The sequence below is a fragment of the Polyodon spathula genome, chromosome 1 (assembly GCF_017654505.1).
Source record: "Polyodon spathula isolate WHYD16114869_AA chromosome 1, ASM1765450v1, whole genome shotgun sequence".
Classification (NCBI taxonomy): domain Eukaryota; kingdom Metazoa; phylum Chordata; class Actinopteri; order Acipenseriformes; family Polyodontidae; genus Polyodon; species Polyodon spathula.
The window spans coordinates 65,966,544-65,990,057 of NC_054534.1; the positions used below are offsets into that span (position 1 = coordinate 65,966,544).

The following is a 23,514-nucleotide window of genomic DNA, read 5'->3' on the forward strand; positions in this document are numbered from 1 at the left end:
GCAAGACATTTCTGCATAGAACATTTACTATCATTTCTGTAGGTTACTTTAAAATATATTGTCCTGTTCCAATACATTATGTAATCTGTTAATCATATTAATGGGATGAACAGGTTACATGATGGGTACAAGATATTTTACTCATTAAAGAAAGCCTGTAATTTCTGACTTGGTCTTTAATATTTGGCATCCCTGACAGTGTGATCTTATGTACAAGGTACACATTCATAACTTGTTGGAGAATGTAAGCATAATGTTGTGATAAAGTTGTGTTTACTAAAGAAAGGTTTAAAATAATGATGTATTTGTTGCTGCAGAATGTAAAACTTGGAGCACAGCTGAGTGCCGATGGTGGAAGCAGTCCGATGGTGAAACCTAAAGGTGATAAGCAGGTGGAATATTTAGATTTGGACCTTGACTCTGGAAAATCAACACCACCTAGAAAGGTATTGTCATCGTAAGCTTCTTGCAGAATATCTTATTGCTATACTTTTATAAGAATTTTTCAGGCATTCAATACGTTTAGCACCGTTCTTACTCATTGGGTAGCTGAAGTTTTCACATTTAGGTCATGGAAGTGCAACACAGAGCAAAGGGAGGTGGTTAAGCTATTGTAGTCAAACATTGAAGCAACTGTACATTTCCTTAAGCCATTGGAAAAGGAATGGTCCTGTACTTCAAGACACCTTCAAAGCTGTAGACAGCTGCTTTGTGGTGTTATACTAGTCTTTTCTGGTGCACTGACCTGAAGTCCCTTAAAAGTGTGGGGTGTCCTTTATTGGCTCACTGTATTGTTAACAAGGCAGTTTTATAGGTTGAAACATACAAAGGTTTCTGGGAGGCAATTCTCATGTTTTGTTAATAGTTTTTTCTGTGTTTTCTAGAAGAAGAGCAATGGTACAAGTAACACATCGTCAGACGAGCGAGTGGATTACGTAGTGGTTGACCAACAGAGAACTCAGGCACTGAAAAACACCCGAGAGGCGTGGAATGACGGGAGGCAGTCCACAGAGTCAGAGGCTCCCTCAAAAGGCACAAAGTGACCATTTACTTTTCCAGTGGTCATAAAATGAGACTTGAGGCAGAGACCTACCGCAGGTCAAAGACTAAACACAGAACATGGAATAAAACTGCCCTAGACCCAGGTGCTCAATGGAGCACTATTGTATGAACTTTCGTCAATGAAAGGAAAAATAATCCTCAGTGGTTTCGTTTACAATGCAGCCTGTTTGAACTGAGTGTCCTACAGAGATTGATTGTAGATGTATCACACGTGGACTTAGAATTTGTATGTAATATTGTGAACATGACAAAAAATAATCTACCTGTTTGTTTTGCCGGAGCCTTGAAAGATGCCAGTACAGCTGATGAATTCAGGAACAGTGAACACTATCATATTTTAGCTTTTTTTTATATAAAAGAACAGATTAGAATCAGATCAAATGTTCTGTTTGTTTTCTTGGATAATACACACACTTTTATCACTGTCACTTTTTTTCTTATTCTGGGTAGTATTTGTGAATTCATTTTAGTTTAGCATTTTATTCAAGCCAGTGTTATGTCAGATTTTGACAAATGCAAGCCTATCACAGCTGATTCAGTATCAGCCTGTCCTTGAGGTGGCCTCTAAATGCTAATATGAAAATGTAAACATTGATTTCTTTTTTTGCTTTTTAAATCTGCTTGTTGCCTTCTGGTTGTAGCAAAATCTGTAAATCTGTTATTTCCTTGTTCTTTGCTCTACATGTAGTAAATGTACCAAAGTAGCCTGTGTAAAATGTGTTATGTATATTAATGGAAGTGTCCTTTTTTAAGTGTTTTAAATGTTTGTATTATTAAAATAAAATTGTGGATTCGGCAGGATAGAATCCTGCACCTTTTGAGTTGAGAGAATGTGATGGCGTAAGATTTCTGATATGAATCAAACCACTTGATATATATATATATATATATATATATATATATATATATATATATATATATATATATACACACTGCTGTGCAAAAGTCTTAGACATGCTGCATTTTTCTACTCTGATGCATTATGAGCATCAACAATTTACTCAAAGCCTCCACTAGTGTTTTCTATTATTATAACAACCTTGACTTGCATAAAGAAGGAAAAACATTGAGTGAAATAACTCGCATTACTTGATTTTCAAGGTGTGGTATCTGAAGCATAATCAACAAGTACAGAGAAACATCATCTGTAATTGACAAACCCAGGACTGGAAGACCCAAAAAGCTGTTTAACAAGGATAAGCAATACACAAAGATAATATCCTTAAGGAATAGAAAGAAGACAAGCATTGAATTGACAACAGAACTGGCAGAAACACAGGTGTCGTTGTTCATCAAATCAACAGTACGAAGGTCACTCTTGAAATCAAGACTTAAGGATGTGTTGCAGCAAGAATACCTCTGTTAAGAAAGGGGATCAAAAGGCTCAAATATGCACAAGAACACAGAAATTGGACTATTACTGCTACTGCTTTGGACTGTTGATAGATGGACAATGACACCTGTGCCTTCTGCCAGTTCTGTTGTCACGTCAATGCTTGTCTTCTTTCTATTCCTTAAGGATATTATCTTCAAGCATTGCTCATCCTTGTTAGACAGTTTGTTGTGTCTTCGAGTCCTGGGTTTGTCAATTACAGATGATTTTTCTCTATACTTGTTGATTATGCTTCAGATACCACACCTTGAAAATCGAGTGAAGCAAGTTATTTCAATGTTTTTCCTTTATGCAAGTCAAGGTTGTTATAATAGTAGAAAACACTAGTGGAGGCTTTTAGTAAAATGTTGATGCTCATAATGCATCAAAGTAGAAAAATGAAACATGTCCAAGGCTTTTGCACAGCAGTGTGTGTATGTATGTATTTGTGGTATTGTTAACTGACAGCTGGTAATGGGTATCTTGCAAGCTTCCCTTTTGTTATGCAAGGTATCCATCAGGTACTTCATAAATAGTAATACAGCTATCTGTTTCTAATTTATTTTATAAAAAGTCATCTTTAAAACTAATCTTCAGCTTTTGAACAGTCCTGGTCCTGCAATCAAAGTGTTGACATAAGTATTGCAGTGTTCCTTGAAGTTCCTTGAACTTTTTTAAAGTTGCTGTACAAGATGCCTTCTAACCAGTGCCAGATTATATTTGTATAAGGATTTTTTTTTGTTCACTCCTTTTACCTCTTTTTAACAGCAACCAGTATGATTTTGTGCAAATGTTAAGTTTTTTCTTAAGCAAGTGTTTTTTTTTTTTTTTTTTTTAAAGATATTAACTTAATAGGAGCACATTTTCAGAGATTACTATTGTTTTTTTATTCTGTTTTCTATCTTCTTTTCTCCTGTGACTGCCGTATCTAGACAACTTAATACTTCTGATGTGTATGTATATAACAATGATTATTTAATGCCTAGACTCTTAAAAGTACTTATTATGAATCATACTGTTTGTAAATGTACTAATGTTTTACTAACATCACTGTATTTAGACAAGGAATACCTGAAACACATGTATGCCTTTTTGTGTAGCAGACTTATGTGCTCACCTGTAAATATTTGCCAGCATGTATCCCTTGAAAATTGTGCCTATACTGATTTGAACTGTTTATGTCCAAGTAGCATACATGTCCTCTTCTCATGCAAAAGTTACACTTTGCGAAGTAAACAGCAAAAAGTACTGATGCTTTTGTAGTTTTCTTTTTAAAAATAAAATCTAAAGACAAATGTGCATTTTAAAGTAAACTAAATAAACCGGAACATTATGTACAGTATTTATTTCCCCTGATCACTATGTAACACAATTTTTGTTCCTGGGTAGTAAGTGTTATTTCCTAATTGCTTATGCCTCAAAAGTATAGAAAATGGCTATTATTCCCCACAAACTTTGCTTCAAATGTGTGTCTTTTCGTTCACATAAAGTCGGAAAAAAACAACATATGAATCCAAATTAACAGGTATTTATACTAAAGTAATATAAAAATGACTACAAAAGATCTAGAAGTGAGTAGTTTATCGAGATTTACGATTATACTGTATTTATAGTATAATCGTAAATCTCGAAAAACTACTCACTTCTAAATCTTTTCTAGTCATTTTTGTATTACTTTAGTATAAATACATTAATTTGGATTCATATGTTGTTTTTTTCTGACTTTATGTGAACGAAAAGACACACATTTGAAGCAAAGTTTGTGGGGAATAATAGCCATTTTCTATACTTTTGAGGCATAAGCAATTAGGAAATAACACTTACTACCCAGGAACAAAAAAAAAAAAAATGTTACACGGTGTAGTCACACATTTTTGATTGTTAGTTTTCTTAAATATTAGTCCCCAATTTCCGACCTTAGGACGTCTTAAAAGGAACACCCTAGGGTCCTAATGAGACATCTGTTTTGCTGCAGTACTCCCAACTTCCATTAAAAGCCATTCATGGTTCACGTACTTTGTAGCTACTTTAATGTATGTGTGTACATGTGTGCCCTGAAAAATGTAGTCTGGGTGCTCAGATGTGTTATACATCCAATCAATGACACATGTTGAGTTACCTGGGACCCCTTTTTATGCATCAGTTTTCAGGTTATTGAGAATGTTTTCTTATTAGATAAGTCTTATTAGATAAGCTAATGTGAAAGTGTTTTGTTCATATTTGAATGTCAATTGCAGAAAGCCATGTATGTTGTAAAGTGAAGAGCCAGTGTCTCACCCGTCATTCGGTATTTCTGTATGTTGTAAAGTGAAGAGCCAGTGTCTCACCCGTCATTCTGTATTGCAGTATGTTGTAAAGTGAAGAGCCAGTGTTTCGCCCGTCATTCTGTATTGCAGTATGTTGTAAAGTGAAGAGCCAGTGTTTCGCCCGTCATTCTGTATTGCAGTATGTTGTAAAGTGAAGAGCCAGTGTCTCGCCCGTCATTCGGTATTGGTTGCATGCCACTGCAGGTATGGGACGGCTTGCTTATTACAATATGTTGTATATTTTCGAAGAGGAAGACGATCAACTATTCAGGGATACCAAGATCTTTGGTAAGCAAGTGGTCCATACATTTATTTATTTTTTACCTCAAGTAATTTGTTCCTAGAAAATCAGTAACATTTATGTGTACCACAGTTGTTGTGGCCATTTAGATATTTTTGACAGGCAAACGGTTATTTATTCAGAGATACAAAGACGTAGTAGCAGGTGGCCAGAGTATATATAAAAAAAAAAATCCTCACCCAGCAATTATGCATTTACACCTGTAGTTTATCATTAACAGCATTGAAGTCTCTCAAATTACTCGTCAATGGCATTTTGTATGCTATAGTGAATTTCTTAAATTTATATTTTCCACAACACGTCAGGTATAACATTTTCATAACAAATTAATATTGTAAAGAAACAGGTGTAGGAGGGTGGTTCAAAATGTTCTTGCCACTTACTATATACAAAACAGGGCAAGTTGCAAAAAATTTTTTTTTTTTTAATGGGGTGAACAAACACTGATAAATAGTTGAAATGGCACTTTATTAATATCCATTAAAACATTTTATATTAATTTCCAAGTATTGAAAAACTATTAATATTTATGATAACTAAATTTAAAAATATTTTAAAATCATTACCAAACACGAACACATGTATATGTGTTTTTTAATTTACTTAGTAACTGGGTTTTATTAATATTTACAAATAATCTATTAATATTTGAAAATGTTCATTACATTTTCTTTAGTGTCCCTTTCTTTTTGGTATAGGCAATTTTACAAAATTAAACTGGTAAGATAAAGATATAACCCTAAGTATTGATGATTTTCTTGCCTCATTTGCCGTTTTCTGTATTCTTTTTCGTCTATCAATAAATTGATCCACTATCTGCTAAAGGGAAGAATATTATGAAGGTACAAATGTTTTTTTCCTAATAATAATAATAATAATAATAATAATAATAATAATAATAATAATAATAATAAAAACAAACTTATAAGACTTATTGGTAAGGCAGCCATTTTCCACAACTAAATGTGTATGAGGAAGAACATATTTACCCTGTATTATGTGTCTGTTACACAATTTTGATATTCAGTGGCTCCAAACGAATAATCAATAGATCCTCAAGTTTAAACACAAGAATGGGGAACCAGTTGTTGCTAAACTGGAGCGGCTATTAAAATATAATGTAAGACACTGTATCGATGTTTCTGTACCCTAACCTGGAAAACCTAATAAAGTTTAGCTTTGAAGAAGTAAGCAATGACATGGCGTATGATTTGTCACAAGGAACTGGAGCACACTGGCTCCAAAAAAAAAAAAAAAAAAAAAAAAAAAAACCCCGCGAAACGTTTTTTCATTTCTGCGTCACATGACCGACTTCCTGTATCTCATTCGAGATTAGAGATGGCATTGATTAACCAGTGTTTTCTACAAACAGTTTAAACTCTTTCTCAACAAATTAATTCCTTGTACATTTCTTATAAATAATTTCTATAATAAACGATTTTTGCTGGCATAAAATAACTACTCTGTACACTAATATCCATGAGAAAACGTAAAGCAGCTTCTTTCTGGTGTATGTACAGTTATCTCCCTTATTGTACACCTAATCTTTTCCACATATAATAACGATATTGTGATTATGTGTGTTTTTTAAGCACTGCGTATGCACGTTACTGAATTCTAAACAACTGAGCATGAAAAATAGCGACAACAATATTTCCAACAGGCTTCCGGTATCTACCTTGTAAACAGTGACGGTTGTGCTGAGTTCTCGCGTTATTTGGCGATTAAAACTGGTTGGTGGGACAGTGTTGAAAAGCCGGGTGGTGTAAGACCAGCAGCGGCGTGGTTGCCGTGTGTTGTTTTCTAATAATAGTAATATCAGGTTATCTGTGTTTATTGTCTTTTCAAATTCATAACATTAATACTACTGCACTCTTACTGGGATTATCTAGAAGGCAAAACACAAAATACTTCACTTTGAACGTTTTATTGTAAAGAACAAGCGAGCGGAAAAGAAAGAAAGACAAAGCATGTCCGAGTCGGAGAACAACATCGTGGAGCAAGAGCAGCGACTGGAGGCAGCAGAAGCAGGAGCTGAAGTTGAAGCTGAACCTGGCGATGAGGTGAGAAGTGGAAACCTCTTTATAACAACAACAACAAAAACAAAACAACATATTCCCCTACAACAAGAGAAAAAAATGTGCCTCCGTTCAAAAAATACAAGTAATAATGCAAATGTGATTTACAGTTTGTGTTGTATAAAGGTGTTCCTACATTGCAGTTTTAGGTAAAAAATAAATCCATAGATAAAGTTACTTGACTGATTGATAACGTTTTTTTTTTAGTTCGCCGTGCTAGTGAAAGTGTTGCTGGCGAGATATACTGTCATGATGTGGGTGTTTTTCATTTCCTTGATCGTTTTCGAGTATAACTATATGATCTGGAGCAGAAACTGGAAGTGGTCTTGCGAGTTAAATTTACGGTGCCGTACTTTTTAAGTTTATACTGTCGTTTAAAGTCGTCTGAATGACGAGAAAGCGAAAAAATGTATACCCTTTCATATCTTTTTTTTAGCTTGAAACATTCCTGTTTTGTGTGTGTGTTTTTTTTTTTTTTTTTTTTTTTTACCGCGACGTCTTATGTGGAAAAGTTTGTTAATTCAGTTACATGTTTAATGTTTTGATACCATTGCCTGTATAGTTAACACCGAGCTGGTTTTGTAATAATGAACCTTTTGAAAAGTTGATTTTTTATTTATGCCCCCCCTCTAATCGGCCTAGTTGAATCTAGCTCCCAGTCAGTCATCCGCAACAAGGGAGTGAAACCGCTCAGTAAGTGGAATATGCGCCTGTCTTCCTGTCACGGAAGGGGTTCATTATTCTTGACCATTTTTATCTGGCTTAAATAGGAAAAGTGTACACAACAGTACAGTAAATCCTCCGATTATTCTCCTCTTGTTACATTTTTTGCTTATTGCTAACTTCACCAACTGGTTTACTGTCACTGGAATCATTACTGTTCTGAATTGAGATTGCGTTACATTTGACTACACGCGAAATTCGTTTTTAGTCTCATTTATTTGTATTTATAATTAATTTGCCCATTGCTTTAATACTATAGTCTAATCGTAAGGCTTTTATGATCATACATGTGTTGGTATCTTTTTTTTTTTTTTTTTTTTTTGGAACAATTGTGTAAAATCCTAAATGGCAAAGTCGGCGTGAGTATTGGTAGTCTCCATCTTTAACACCGTGTTAATGTTTCCATCATCTGTTGTACTGCATAGAATGTGTGTACCTACAGTTACAGTTCACATAAATCATTAAAGATCTTACCCTTAGAATACATAACATATTCTCGATTAGTAACTTGCCACCTTAACCTGTGTTTCAAAGCAGAAAGGTTGATGAAACATATGCCCGTTTGGGCAGCAGAATCACCATAGTTGACACCAAAGTAATAAAAAGGTTTTTCTAAACCTATCTCTTTAAAACAAGCTCATTGGGAACTCCAGCCTTGCAGGTTGTGGTAATAAATACATTCTAGATTGAAAAGTTACATTTGTGTTTTTTTACCTTTGCACGCCATTCACCCCCATACATATACAGATTAAGAGTAGGTCAGATAAATGCCTTGGTAATAATTGTTTGATAAAAATCAAACCATGACTTTAATATCTAATATGTTATTGTTTGATAAGGAGGAAGAAACATCTGCACATGAAGAAGGACAAGGAGATGCCTCGCCGACCAAGCAGAAGGATGCTCCAGAAAACCTTCCAGCTTACGAAGAGAAAATGGTAAACTACAAATTTGGCAGTGCAGGTTCATTTCTTAGTGAATTTTAAACCCAGCCAAGTGCTCTGAGGGAGAGGTTGGTTTCTTGACTGACTTTTCTGCTCTTTCCTTATTTTTCTAGGTAGCTCAACAGTCAGTCATACTTGGTATGGATGGCTCAAATTTTGAATTTGCAGCCAAGGGGTGTTAAGTATTTCACTTTTTTGAATGCCAAGATAAAACTCCATAGAACATTCCTAAATTCTGCTTGGCTTGTGTCTTGTGAACACCATACAGTTTTTTTCGGGTTTTTTTGCGTTTGGAATCCAGGCCATGCACTTCATCTTTGTGTGAGATTTAAGTGCATGAATTTGGTGTTTCCCATTGGTTTGGACATAGTCAGTACAAGGGCGTTTATGAAATAAAAATGGATATAATCTATTTATTGTGTACCCTACTTGCTTGTCAAGTACCTTTTTAAACCATGCAAAAATTCTGTAAATTACTCCAAATATTAATTTAACAATGTAAATGACATTTATTCTGACTGATGCTACATTGAGCCACTGTTCAGTGAAAATATTTAAGTAGACGGGCAACGCAGGATTCTTTATATTCCACCCTGTTGCATGTTTAGTTCTTATCAATGTGGAAAGACATGATCATACACAAAACTGCATATCATGATCCCCTGGTGTCTACCATCTCTCAAGTAATGTTGCAAAACTGAGAGTAAACGGCTACTTTGTATTATGTTTATGCTTATTGATCATTGTGAATACAATCAGTATACTACTTGTACTGGTTCCTTGTTTCAAGTCCAGTCTGAATACAACAGAGGCACAGCACACATACCAATGACAATTTGAGCTTTTTTTATATGCTGTAGGGCTAATCACATTAGTTTTAATAATCAATTTATCAATTAATTTGAATAATTAAAATGGTCAAACCTGCTCATGCGACCACCTTTATTTAGTGACCACCTGGTCTCAGTAACCACTTAAAATTCCTCCCAATGATATTTGTGCTTTTATTTAACTGTATTAAGCGACCACCTGTCTAACGCGACCACAATTCTCTTACCCAGCAACAGACTCAAACCTGTATTAAGCACCCTTACACAGGACTATTGTTATAAGAAATATGGCTTTAAATGGTATGTCCTAAATTTTAAAGGAATACGGTAACCATTTTAGCGCTGTGAGAGAAAACATGGAGAAACAAAGTCCTCCCTATATGACAGAACTAAAGTTATTAAACTTGTAAGGACAGTAAGTGCCAGAAAAACTGCTGAAAATTTCGGCACTAGAAAGACAGATACAGCATTTTGAAACTGAATGACTGTGTTTTGAGCTGATTCAATATCTTCATTAAACTGTTAATTACTAAACAAAGGTGCTTTTTTTTACCTTGATGTCCTGGTTGACTTGCTGAATCTGTTTCACCTTTTTCATTGACATGACATTAATCGCTTCCCCCAGATGCTACTTTAACTTGCATTTAGTTCTCGCATTTGCCTGGGAACTAGGTAGCTTCCAATGTGTCTGTTTCGTGTTGTGTTGTTCTTTTCCGCTAATTTAACAGAATGTTCTCATAATTAGGATGTAGTGGCTTAAGACTGAAAGGCAAACCGTTAAAAGGTAAACACAGAAAAATTCAAGCCGTACTTACAAGAGTATGAAAACAATGTGCGCAGTAATCAGAAAAAGATCTGATGCTGGTGTTGGTTTCAGGATGCAATTATTATTATTATTATTATTATTATTATTTATTTCTTAGCAGATGCCCTTACCCAGGGCGACCTTACAGTTGTATACAACAAGTACAATTAAGAGCAAGATACAAAATACAATCACTTCAGTCCTATTAAGAGCAACTACAAAACACAGTACAATTTGATAGTGGGGCAGTTCAAGAGCAGATAAGTGTTGACCGTTACACCAGGGTTAGATACGAGTGCAAGTGAAATACAAAATACTACAGATTGGGCAGGATTAAATACAGTAGAATAGGGAGGAGATAAATGCATTAAAGGCAGAATGCTATGTTGCCCATAAGGGAAGAGTTGAGTGGAGAAGGAGTGGGCTCTGGAGGCTGGGGAGCGTTGAGGAGGTGCAGCCAGTCTTCTAATGGAGCGGAGAGGTCGGTGGGGGTGTAAGGAGAAATGAGTCTGGAGGTAACTGGGTGCAGTCTGGTCAAGGCATCGGTAGACTGGTACAAGAGTGTTGAACTGGATATGAGCAGTGATCGGGAGCCATTGGAGTGAGCAGAGCAGTGGAGTAGCTTGCGAGCAGTGGAGTTGTGGATGAGCTAGAGCGGATGGGTAGCAGATGCAGGGAGGCCAGCCAGGAGGGAATTGCAATAGTCAAGGTGGGAGAGTACCGGGGCCTGGATGAGGAGTTGCGTGGAATAGTTGGTGAGGAAAGGTCTTCGTATGTTGCTCAGGAAGAAACGGCAGGTGCGTGTTAGAGTGGAGATTTGCTGGGAGTAGGAGAGGCAGGGGTCCAGGGTTACTCTGAGGTTCTTTGCTGAGGGGGGGGGGGGGGGGAGAGAAAGAGCTTGGTAGATTCCAGAGGAATGGAGATAGAGAGATCAGAGGTGGGAGAAGATGAGGAGGGGGAAGAAAAGGAGGTCCGATTTTAGAGAGATTGAGTTTGAGGTGATGCGAGTGCATCAAGGAGGAGATAGCAGACAGGTAGAGATGTGGGAGGAGATGGTGGGGACAGAGGGGTGGAAGGAGAGGAAGATCTGAGCATCATCAGCATAGAAATGGTATGAAAAACCATATGATGCGATGAGGGAGCCCAGGGAGCAGGTGTAGAGAGAGTACAGGAGAGGACCCATGACTAATCCTTGGGGGACTCCTGTTGAGGGTGAGGTGTGGAGGTTGAGCTGCGCCAGGTTACCTGGTAGGTGCAGTCAGAGAGGTACAGTAGCAGGAGAACCAGGCCAGACCAGTGCCAGAGATTCCCAGGTCAACGAGAGAGGATAGGAGAATAGAGTGATCGACAGTGTCAAAGGTAGCAGGAGAATTAGGACAAAGGAGAGAGGCAGGCCACATGGGCAGAGTTTAGCAAGTTAGTGACAGACAGGAGCGCAGTTTCAGTGGAGCGAGCTGAGCGGAAACCAGATTGGAGAGGGTTGAGCAGAGTGGTTTGCCCGCTCTCTGCTTTCCTGTCTATGTACTGCCTGCTTGAGGGTTTTAGAGAGGAAGGGTAAGAGGCGAGACAGGATGGTTGTCCTGTAGGAAGGTAGTTGTTTTTTTGAGGAGGGGGCAGTGATGGAGTCTTCCTTTTGAAGGCAGTGGGAAAGAGGTCAGAGAGGAGAGAGGTGTTGAGAAAAGAGATGAAAGGGAGTACAGCAGGTTGAAAGAGATGAGTGGGGAGGGGGTTCAGGGTGCACGTGGTGGGTTTGTGGCCCTGGAGGAGGGAGGAGAGGTGAGAGAAGGAGGGCGAGCAATGAATCAACACATACCTGAAAGGCAGACACAGGCATTGAAATTTGCAAAGGTTAATTCAATGTTCACTTAAGCAATAACCCCACATTATCTCCTTTGTTCTATGTTTCCGGCATGGTTCAGTCACAAGTTCAACACGCTGGCCTGCATGCTCTATGTCCAACCAAAATGAATCCAAGAAATTAATCCAGATATGCACTTATATCAAATAGTTTATTAATTCATGGCAATTGTGCCTACAATGCACACTTCTGGGATATATACTTACACTGTTGTATTAATTTAATCCACTTTGAAAAACATATTAAGTCAATTTTCTTGCACCGATTTAAATATCCAATACATTTTAGGCTTGATTCAAGATTGATACATGCTTATGTCCTCAAAGCATTTCTGAGGTAGTGTTACTCCTTTGGGAACAAATGTAATTTGCAAAGTGGATGCATCCATGCTCAGATTGTACACTACATAGGGGGATGCTAATGCTTCAAGAACAGAAAAGCATATATTTACATTCTCGCCAATATTCTGCTTTTAAGGCTGTGCTTCACAAAATTTAATAGCTTTTTCAGTTTTCCGGTTTTTTTGCTGTGGCTAAAGTTTGAATGGCAAAATGGGTATTTCCTGCTAACAATTTTTCTTGTCTATCAAAACAGGTGGCTGACCGGTCAAACCGATTTGAGTACTTGCTGAAACAGACTGAAGTCTTCGCTCATTTCATTCAGCCTGCGGCTCAGAAAACTCCAACCTCGCCTCTGAAAATGAAGCCTGGCCGCCCCCGTGTAAAGAAAGATGAGAAACAGAACCTTCTGTCTGCCGGAGAGTAAGTTAACCCATAAACAGCTAAGTTACTCCTCAGGGAACATAAATTACGGGTGTTTAAGCAATGGAGTGTGGAAAGGCTTCTCTGTCCGGAAGACTTTATACATTTCTCTCTCTAGTAATCGTCACCGTCGAACAGAACAGGAAGAGGACGAGGAGCTGCTGACTGAGAACAGCAAAGCTACCAACGTCTGCACCCGCTTTGACGAGTCACCCTCCTGTGAGTGCACCTTTTCATGTATCAGCACATTGGAAATATTGCTATTCATTCATGCTTGTGTACTGGGTGGCTAGAAAGAGTAACAGAACAGTAACCCATAAGTCACATAATTAGGTGCTCTGAGATGTGCATCCTTATTGAAAGGGGAATTAACCAAACCCATTTTTACTGTTGGGACTCAATTTAGTGTTGAAACCTAATACCTAGAAATAGTTCTTTTTAATGTAGTTCTGTTTGAATATTCTTGCGTGTTTTTTAATTTACATTTAATTTTTTTTTTTAAACAGATGTTAAATGTGGGACAATGAGAGATTACCAGATTCGTGGGTTGAACTGGCTGATTTCACTGTATGAGAATGGCATCAATGGTATCCTTGCAGATGAAATGGTAATTGTGTTGTACTTCATGCCATTGAAGCAGAAAATAATGTTTCAGAACAAATTTCAATTCTGCACCTTTTGATTTTATTGGCTTTAACAATTCTAACTTGAGACTGATTTGGCAGCTTTCTGATACAGTATATTTGTAGTAAAGATCACTCGGTGGAATTGTACAATTTCTAAAATGTTGTACTTTTATGGTACTAAAGTCAAACCAGTAACTTGGCACTTTTGAAACAAGTTTTGAATTGCAAAAATATTTATTGTACTAATGTTGATCTGTTTTGTTTTCTATACAGGGTCTGGGGAAAACCTTGCAAACCATTTCTCTTCTTGGGTACATGAAGCACTACAGAAACGTTCCAGGTCCGCACATGGTGTTGGTCCCCAAGTCCACACTGTACAACTGGATGAACGAGTTTAAACGATGGGTCCCATCGCTGCGGGCTGTCTGCCTCATTGGAGACAAGGACCAAAGAGTGTGTACAGCCTTGCAGGGTTATGATTTAATGTAGCTCTCTTATGCAGTTTTATGGCTTGTATATCTTGTATTAGACATACATTGTTTCAATGTTGATGCTTGACATCATAGCTTTCATATTTATTTACAGAGACCAAAGTTTTCCTTTTAAACCTGAAGTTTACCCTATGTGGATGCATGTGTATCTAATGCTGAACTCTGTGGCCCGTTCCCGTTCAGAGTTTTTGTTCTAACCAGGTTATACAAATACATACAGTAATAAGTAGTCATTGTTGGCCAAGTCTCTTTCTCTTCCATTGAACAGATTCTGATTTAAATATTAAAATCTAGAGGAAAAAAAGGGGTTCAGTTTAACACTAATTACCTGTACAAAATAAGTTTTCACTGTTATTCCATGCCCTCTTTGTTTTGCAGGCAGCTTTTGTTCGTGATGTGCTTCTTCCAGGGGAGTGGGATGTCTGTGTGACCTCTTATGAAATGCTGATCAAAGAGAAATCTGTGTTTAAGAAATTTAACTGGAGATACCTTGTGATAGATGAGGCCCACAGGATCAAAAATGAAAAATCTAAGGTATGTATTCCAGAGATTTGATGTTTAACAGTTAAGTGTAGAGCAGTTTAAATGATTTTGACTTCTGTATATCCTCTGCACTTGTCATTTGCAGCTTTCAGAAATAGTACGGGAGTTCAAGACGACCAACAGGCTGCTGTTAACAGGAACGCCTCTTCAGAACAACTTGCATGAGCTTTGGGCTCTTTTGAACTTCCTCTTGCCTGATGTGTTCAATTCCTCAGAAGTATGTTTTCATACTTTTTCGTTTTTTTAAAGTTCATGCAGTAATTTAATTTGGTGTTGTACCACGTTGCCCTTAGAAGTAGAAATAGACTCCTCTTAAATTGTTTGGATCCTGCATGATTGGTAACAGGCAGAGTAGTTTGCAAATAGATGAACTATGTATAAATCTATTAACTTGAGTCTACAGATTGGGGTTTTACACATGCAGCTGTGTGTTCTATTAATTCCTATTTGTTTTTTCTAGGATTTTGATTCATGGTTTGATACCAACAATTGTCTTGGGGACCAGAAGCTTGTTGAGCGTTTGCATATTGTAAGTCTAAAGAAATCTTGTACTTATTTAAAGCTTATCTTCATTTTGCATTTTAAAAACATTAGTTTCCCCTCTTCCCACACACAAGGTATTGCGACCTTTTTTGCTCAGGAGAATTAAGGCTGAAGTAGAAAAGAGTTTGCTCCCCAAGAAAGAAGTGAAGGTGTATGTGGGCCTCAGCAAAATGCAAAGAGAATGGTAAGTGGCAAGAATTTTGAAATACACTACCAAAGATGGCACCCGCAAGAGAACTGAAATGCATTTGAATCTACTTTGCTGCAAAAGTTTGTCCAGCTGTCTAATTACTATTCTTTTGAACAGGTACACCAAGATTTTAATGAAGGATATTGACATTTTAAACTCTGCTGGGAAGATGGACAAAATGAGGCTACTGAATGTGCTGATGCAGCTGCGAAAATGCTGTAACCACCCATACCTGTTTGATGGAGCTGAGCCCGGGCCCCCCTACACCACTGACATGCACTTGGTGGTCAACAGTGGGAAGATGGTGGTGCTGGACAAGCTGCTGCCCAAAGTGAAAGAGCAAGGTCAGTGTGTGCACAGTTTTATATCCTACCTAGCTTCACTTTCACTTGTCCAGTTCTAGTGATGTCTAAATTGTATTACTCTGCTTAATTTTTAATGAGTTAATAAATCTTGTTACTGTTTTTTTTTTTTTTCTCTTCTTACTGCTGTTAATCTGTTGGATAAGGACTCTTGGAGTAAATGTAGTCTTGTTTGCATCCAGTATGGGCAGTGTGTCACAGGGGACATGCTAATGGTTACAACTTTTAAATTTAGTTCACAGGATATGTTGACCTGAAACAACAATACAAAGTTTAATTTTTCTGTACAAGAATACATTAGTTTTCTTTATACACATAGACAGTTGCTCTTTAGACATTTACAGGTAATGTTGTGCATTAGATGCTGGTGACATCATGCTTTAGTGAGGTGGTTAGACTGCCTTAACTGTTAATCTTTTCTAGACTTAGAAGCAAATGTTCTGAAACATAAAAGAAAATAATTACTCTGGGAGTAATTGTTGCTGTAACGGCCAGCTATTTAAGGCCCTTATCAAAGCCATTTCAGTAGTCACTAATGTGACAAGTCTAAAAGGAGCCAATATTGAACCTTCCCATTACAGTCGTTGCTTAGTTTGTGTCTGTAGCTAATTGGCAACTACACCAGTGTAGTTTTCTTATGGTGGTTATTCTTTCCAGGTTCTCGTGTGCTAATTTTCAGTCAGATGACGAGGGTGCTGGACATCTTGGAGGATTACTGTATGTGGAGAAACTATGGCTATTGCCGACTTGATGGCCAGACAGCACATGAGGAGAGACAGGTAAGCTTAACCCTTTGTGGTCCTATGTCGGACCAGGTCTGACATTACAATTTTCTCTTTCACGTCCAGTCATCAAAAAGACGTAAAGCACAGGTCTCTAGTCGTTTTTTCTCAGGAAAAAGCCAAGAAAACCTTTCATTGGCAGAGTGAGACTGATGGGAACTGAATGAAACCGAACAAAAAGGGTGTATCTCATAGCCCCATGTATTACAGAGGTAACACAGATTTAACAAAGAAAATAGCTGCTTCTGCATCCAGCGCTCAAAGAATATTCTGGACATTTACAGAGGTTTTATTTGATGTTATAGTAATAAAATGACTTGGATCACATTATTGGAGTTTGGTGATAAAACAAGTGATCAGGAGAGGATTTATCTGTATTCATGTCTATAAAGAGGTATGTGAAATACAGCAAACAAGGGGTAGGGTTGGCTAGAGATACAGTACTGAGTGTCGTTTTGCAATTCAGTGCCTTTTCAAACCTATTTCTCTGGGGTGGAGGTGGAACAAATATTTTAAACAGCACGTGTAAAATAAACGGCGCATGTGAAAATAAATTGGACCTGACGCACCTGACAAGTGCTGAATAAATGGACTGCAAAAGGTTAAAGTAAATTGTGCCATTGCTTAAATGCTTTTCAAAGTAACTGTTTAACTTATTTTTTTTTTTTGTTTCTTTAAAGAATTCCATCAATGCTTTCAACGCTCCAAACAGCTCCAAGTTTCTCTTCATGTTGAGTACTCGTGCTGGTGGTCTTGGAATCAACCTCGCCACTGCAGATGTTGTTATAATCTATGATTCTGACTGGAATCCCCAAGTAGACCTTCAGGCTATGGTAAGATTGCAATAGTAATGAAGGCAGAATATTACTTTCTGTACAGTTCAAATCTTTGTGTAGAATGTTTGTATTAAATTGGCATTGAACTTTTTTTGAATTCCTTTTTTTTTTTTTCCTTAGGATCGAGCCCACAGAATTGGTCAGAAAAAGCAAGTCAGGGTATTCCGGTTTATCACAGATAACACTGTAGAGGAGAGAATTGTAGAACGGGCCGAGATGAAACTCAGGCTGGATTCCATTGTCATTCAGCAAGGTAAACCTGAACTTCAATGGAGAACTGCTCAAGACTACATCTGGAATGTTTGACTGTGTGGTTATGTTTAACTCAACCACAGACTCTAATGCAGTGGCAGTCCTTTGTTTTGACCCTGTTTTTATGTGCTCCTTGTCAAAATAAGTTGTTACCATTGAATCCTCACTAGAAGGTGCTGTACATAGCTTTGCAGTATCCCATTCCCTGCTTGAGCGGTTTTGTTTAAGTGCCACATGATCCCAAAGCAACTTTCAGGTGCTCTTCAGTGGCACTTGTTTGTACATTAAATTATATATATTTTTCTCCATTTCATAGGAAGATTAGTGGACCAAAACTTGAACAAACTTGGGAAGGATGAAATGTTGTCAATTATTCGGCACGGTGCTACACATGTGTTTGCATCAAAGGATAGTGAGATCACAGATGAGGATGTTGATGCCATTCTGGAAAGAGGAGAAAAGAAGGTATTTATGGGAATTTACACGTTAAAGAAACAGTACAGAGTTGGGTTTTGGTTAGGAGATGGTATTTGGATTGAGTTTTAAGCAAACCCTGAAAAGAGGAGGATATTCACTTATTTTGCTTTCAGACTGCAGAGATGAAAGAGAAGATGATGAAGATGGGCGAAAGTTCTCTGAGGAACTTTACTATGGAAACAGATAACAGTGTGTACAATTTTGAAGGAGAAGACTACAGGGAGAAAAAGAAGGTATTCATCCCATTTATGAATTGATCTTTCTGCAGGTCTGTAAATCATATGATCAGTAAGTAATAATCCAAATGTGCCCCATTTCTGATTGTTTTTTCTTGCCACAGATGGCCCTTACAGAGTGGATTGAGCCGCCCAAACGAGAACGAAAAGCAAACTATGCTGTCGATGCTTACTTCAGAGAGGCCCTGCGTGTCAGTGAACCTAAAGTACCCAAGGTAGGTTTATTTATTTTTATTGCATTTACAAAAGTATCGCTAAGCACTGTACAGTACATAGCAGAAAAAAAGAACAAACCACAGTACATTAGTATAGCTCGTCACACACAACTGCCACAGTCGAGCCATTTAAAATAACTGTATACACAATACAAAAGCAGCAGTTTTAAAGTTACATTAAAACCCACCAAGATAAGAAGGCATTTTTAGTCTTGACTTGAAAAGTGTAATGGTCCCAGCTTCCCTGACAAAAGAAGGCAGAGCATTCCATAATTTAGGAGCTCTACAAGAAAAAGCCCTACCTCCTGTGTTGCTTTTGTTGACCCTGGGAATAACTAGCAGCCCTGCATCCTGTGATCTCAGTGCAGTTTGGAAGATTCAGGGTCAGTAACTCCTGCAAATAACTTGGGTGCTAATCCATTCGGGGCCTTGTAAGTTAACAGCATAGAGCTAGAGTAAAGAGACCAAAACAGGGGTAATATGTTTACTTTTCCTGGTTTTAGTCAGGATTCTAGCAGTGGTATTCTGCTTGCATTAGTCTCTCGGCATCAGATACGGAAATAATTGGTGTAAGTTTGGCTATATTTCTCAAATGGTAAAAAGATACTTTAGTAACTTCCCTAATGAGAGATCAGGATCAAAGATGAGCCCCAAACTCGTAGTTTCTAGTTTAAGTTTTGATCAGAGACTGCAAGGGTTGAGCTCATGTAATCCCACATTTCCTTTTAGTTGTTTCTGTGAGCCCACTAGCATAACTTCTGTTTTAATTAAAATTCTATGACATCCAATACTGGATGTCTAAGGCAAATCGCTAAACACCCAGGCAGAAGAAACTCCTGGCTTTTAGTGACGAATATAGCTCGGTATCATCTGCATAGCAGTGGAAGTTCACTCAATGTCTGCAGATAATGTCACCTAACGGTAGCGTATATAATGAAAACAAGAAGGGAACTAGAATGGAGTCCTGTGGAACACTACAGACAACTTCTGATGATGCTGATTTTACCTCCCCAATAGAGACTAACTGAAACCTATAAGAAAGGTAAGATTTGAAACAGGATAGGACAAGGCCAGACAGTCCTTCTGTGCTTTCAAGACGATTCAGTAGGAGGGAATGGTCTACAGTATCAAAGGCAGCACTTGGATCTAGAAGAATTAAAACTTATGGAAAGCCCGAATCGGAGCTTATTAGCAGATCATTCACAAGTCTGATAAGGGCCGTCTCTGTGCTATGTGCAGCACGAAAACCAGACTGAAACTTCTCAAATATACCATTTAAGGGTTAGATATTTTTGTAATTGAATTGTAATAACGCTCTCTAAAACCTTATCTAAGAATGGTAGGTTGGAGAGTGGCCTATAGTTAATTTTGGAATACACTTGGAATGTTGTGACTATTACAGTGAACTTTATTTCTCCTTTAAGGCTCCACGTCCTCCCAAGCAACCCAACGTCCAAGACTTTCAGTTCTTCCCTCCTCGTTTGTTTGAGCTGCTGGAAAAGGAGATCCTTTACTACAGAAAAACTATTGGCTATAAGGTATGTTGTTGTCCATAACAGAATGTGGTTTGAAATAACATGGTGCCTTCAGTGTACAAAATTAGGCCATAAACTTCAGAAATTGTTTGATTTTAAATTAGAATTCCCGTGACACTTTTTGGATTTATAATTTCTGTGAAGACGTTGTCTTAAGAAGTAAGAATGTTTCATCTCATCTTCAAATAAAAGGTTTTGTTAATTTATTTATTTTTTTTTTTTTCAGGTCCCTAGAAATCCCGACATGCCCAATGCAGTTCAGGCACAGAAAGAGGAACAGAGCAAGATTGACGAAGCAGAGCCTCTTAATGAAGAAGAATTGGACGAAAAAGAGAAACTCCTCACCCAGGTAAAACTGCAAAATACTGGAATGTTCACAAAGTGTAGGCTCTATCTAGGTAATATCCTTTAGGAATGGTGTGACACATACCCCCCTGCCCCCCCCACTTTCACAACTGTTCCTCTATGTTGCAGGGTTTCACTATTTGGAACAAAAGGGATTTTAACCAGTTCATCAAGGCTAATGAGAAATGGGGACGGGATGATATTGAGAATATTGCACGGGAAGTAGAAGGCAAATCTCCAGAGGAGGTGATGGAGTACTCGGGTAAGCTCTCTCCCCCTCTCTCTTGGAAAACTAGTCACGGTTGCATCAAGACACAAACTTTATGACCAACTATCTATTTCAAAACTAACAGGTTCTGCTGATGTTCCATATTGGTTAGTATTACCAGTGGAATTTCTTTTTCTTTTCTATCACCTGAAGCCCAGGTAACAGCACAGCTATTTGTCGTTTACTTGTGAACCCTTGCTCCACTAATCTGATTCAAATCCTAAATCCATTCCCTTAGCTGTTTTCTGGGAGAGGTGCAATGAGCTACAGGACATTGAGAAGATCATGGCACAAATTGAAAGGGGGGAAGCCAGGATTCAAAGGAGGATCAGCATCAAAAAAGCACTTGACTCGAAGGTAAGTTGTACTGGTGGCCCAAGTTGAATCACTAGTGTGTAGACTATGATATAAAAATATTAATTATGCTTGTGTGGTGAGATTATAGAACTAATTGTGTGTGAAAACTGACTCAATTGCATATTTCATATTTGTATACAAGTATGGCAATCCCCCCCGTAGCTTTTGCTGTGTAGAATATAGTACTTTTGCTCCACTAAACTTTTTCTCCCAATATCAGATTGGCCGTTACAAGGCTCCCTTCCACCAGCTGAGAATATCCTATGGCACTAATAAAGGAAAGAATTACACAGAGGAGGAAGACCGTTTCTTGATCTGCATGCTGCACAAGCTGGGCTTCGATAAGGAGAGTGTTTATGACGAGCTGAGGCAGTGTATTCGTAACTCTCCACAGTTCAGATTTGACTGGTTTCTCAAATCCAGGACAGCTATGGTAAGAGCAGGGTCTGAAGTGTAAGATCTTTAACCCTCTGCATCTATACAAAACCACCATCACCAGCTGCTTGCATTTAACAGGGCAAGAAGGTGGTGACTTACCAAACCAAATACACTACTGCAGCCTCTACACATTTTAACACTAATTTCTAACTCTGTTCTGGTAGTACCAGAGGGGGAAAACGTTAGGCATGTCTTAATGTTAACTACAATACATTTCAACATAAGCAATGTCATGGCTGTTCTGAAACTGCTTTTTCTCCCATAGGAGCTGCAAAGACGTTGCAACACCTTAATCACTCTGATCGAGAGGGAGAACATGGAACTAGAGGAGAAAGAGAAAGCAGAGAAGAAAAAACGAGGACCGCGACCTTCCTCTGTGAGTTTTATTCTTAATTATCCTAGGTACAGTTTATACAAACTGTTACAAGTGACTCGGTGCCAGTATTATGGTCTAATTGTCTTGACCTAAAGCAATTTTTTTGCTCGTCTCCAATCAGATCCAAAAACGTAAGGCAGATGGGACCCCAGACGGCCGTGGAAGGAGAAAGAAATTTAAAGCTGTGAACTGAACTCTTTATATTCCATTACATTTAAATAGTAGTTTTTTGTCTGGTTTTATTTTACGGGTTGTTAAATGTACTGTATAAACTCTCTAGCAATTAAAATGACTGTTTCCCATCTGTGTACTGTACTAGGAATGTAGTACTTAATACAAGTATGACTGACTTCTAGTGATTTACAAATGCAACAGCTGTGCTGAACTTTCTTTTTTACCATTAACACTTGAAGTAATAAATACCTTTTGTTATTTAAGTCTTTGGTTCTATTTTCTTCTGTGTGTTTTGAAACCAGTGTAAATTTCTGACTTAAAGGCATAATGAAAATAGCTTGTCAATTAAAGTTCTAATTTAGTGATTTAGGAACTAATTTATCTGATTGGTTTGCCTAAGACCGGCACAAATCCATGTCAGATTACCAAGGGCAGTATTCAGATTAGTTGCTCAAAATAGTAGAATTTGGTAAACTGTTTAGTAACTATATCGTTTAAACTTTTGCAAAAATACTTTATTTTCGGTGATTGTTACGAGACAAGTTAGTGAAGTTGGGTAGGGGGGTGGGGGACCACTAGCCTAGAGCAATGGCTGGATGAGGAGACTGCATTGCAGTAGGGTTTTATCTGGGAGTTCCCCCTCGGTCCTGATCGATGTGCCCCAATGATTGGATGTCAAGTTTTGTTGGACGCTCAGCCCTGGTGCAGGTGGAGGTAACAGACTGGCAAAACGAGAATGTTCACACAAAGTATAAGTACAGGATAAACAATGCAAAGTGTTGAATCAATAAAGATAATTCACTGTTGATTCAACTCTGAGTTTATCCCACTTGAAACATTTCTTCTTAATTTTTTTTTTTTTTGTAGAATATGGGCTGAAGTTTTAGAAGGGAGATGCATAGGGCATTAACTAATACTCTTCTTTACCCTGGAATGTAAGTTAGGCATAAAAAAAAAAAAAAAGGTTTTAAATGAGGAATGAAAAACTACATCTCCCAGAATGTCAATTATCCAAGGACATTGATTTGACTGACAATCAGTTAGGCTAGTACACCTGTACTTATTTAACAAGCTAGGCAGCTATAAAAGGACAGGTTTCAAAGACCATAAATGTCTGTGTAGACCCTGAATACATTAAAACAAAGTATGTTAAATCTGTAGCTTGTGAATATATTTAAAGTCAGAAAGCCTGACAAGCGGTCTGACTTAATTAGGGGTCCTGTTATGTTTAGTATTAGGATTTATTTTTGTTTTATGTTTGTTAAAAGCTGTGTTCCTACTGGAAAAGGGATACCATGGAACCAAATAAACATATAGATACCATCCTATTTAAACCTATCCTTTGTTGTCGACCGTGCTTTACCAACCACAGACCGTTGGGAACCCAGAACTGGGTTCAAAGTTATTCTGTAAATAAAGAAGCTTTGT

The 23,514-nt window shown here is 37.8% G+C and overlaps 2 protein-coding genes and 1 non-coding gene across 12 annotated transcripts in view; all 3 read left to right on the plus strand.

Moving 5' to 3' along the window:
- Positions 1-1,888, plus strand: part of LOC121321037 (GRB2-associated-binding protein 1-like) — an 84,207-nt gene extending 82,319 nt beyond the window's left edge. For 9 of the 10 annotated variants that reach the window (XM_041259960.1, XM_041260009.1, XM_041259984.1 and 6 more), the window contains 2 exons: positions 318-446; positions 885-1,888. In XM_041259960.1, coding sequence (XP_041115894.1) covers positions 318-446; positions 885-1,043 — 288 coding nt within the window. In that variant the 3' untranslated portion in view covers positions 1,044-1,888. The remainder of the gene's footprint in view (positions 1-317; positions 447-884) is intronic. The other variant, XM_041259956.1, reaches the window with a different exon arrangement.
- Positions 1,889-6,782: 4,894 nt separating this feature from the next.
- LOC121321108 (SWI/SNF-related matrix-associated actin-dependent regulator of chromatin subfamily A member 5-like) lies at positions 6,783-22,349 on the plus strand. Its single transcript, XM_041260015.1, has 24 exons — positions 6,783-7,104; positions 8,682-8,780; positions 12,874-13,040; positions 13,159-13,259; positions 13,547-13,647; positions 13,940-14,119; positions 14,536-14,691; positions 14,786-14,917; positions 15,161-15,229; positions 15,318-15,427; positions 15,551-15,777; positions 16,453-16,574; positions 17,258-17,410; positions 17,534-17,666; positions 17,982-18,130; positions 18,256-18,375; positions 18,483-18,593; positions 20,018-20,131; positions 20,355-20,477; positions 20,603-20,735; positions 20,980-21,098; positions 21,319-21,531; positions 21,802-21,912; positions 22,034-22,349. The coding sequence occupies exons 1-24, from the start codon at positions 7,012-7,014 to the stop codon at positions 22,103-22,105; spliced, it is 3,108 nt and encodes a 1,035-aa protein (XP_041115949.1). The 5' UTR covers positions 6,783-7,011; the 3' UTR covers positions 22,106-22,349.
- On the plus strand, positions 16,296-16,419 carry LOC121325877. Its single transcript, XR_005951380.1, has one exon. It is a non-coding gene; the product is annotated as a small nucleolar RNA SNORA16B/SNORA16A family (small nucleolar RNA).
- Positions 22,350-23,514: the final 1,165 nt, after the last annotated feature.

Coding starts and splice junctions, on each gene's coding strand:
- LOC121321108 (XM_041260015.1), top strand. CDS start 7,012: ATGTCCGAGTCGGAGAACAACATCGTGGAGCAAGAGCAGCGACTGGAG. Junction 15,428..15,550: donor AGCAAAATGCAAAGAGAATG/GTAAGTGGCAAG, acceptor TCTTTTGAACAG/GTACACCAAGATTTTAATGA. Junction 18,594..20,017: donor GTGAACCTAAAGTACCCAAG/GTAGGTTTATTT, acceptor TTCTCCTTTAAG/GCTCCACGTCCTCCCAAGCA.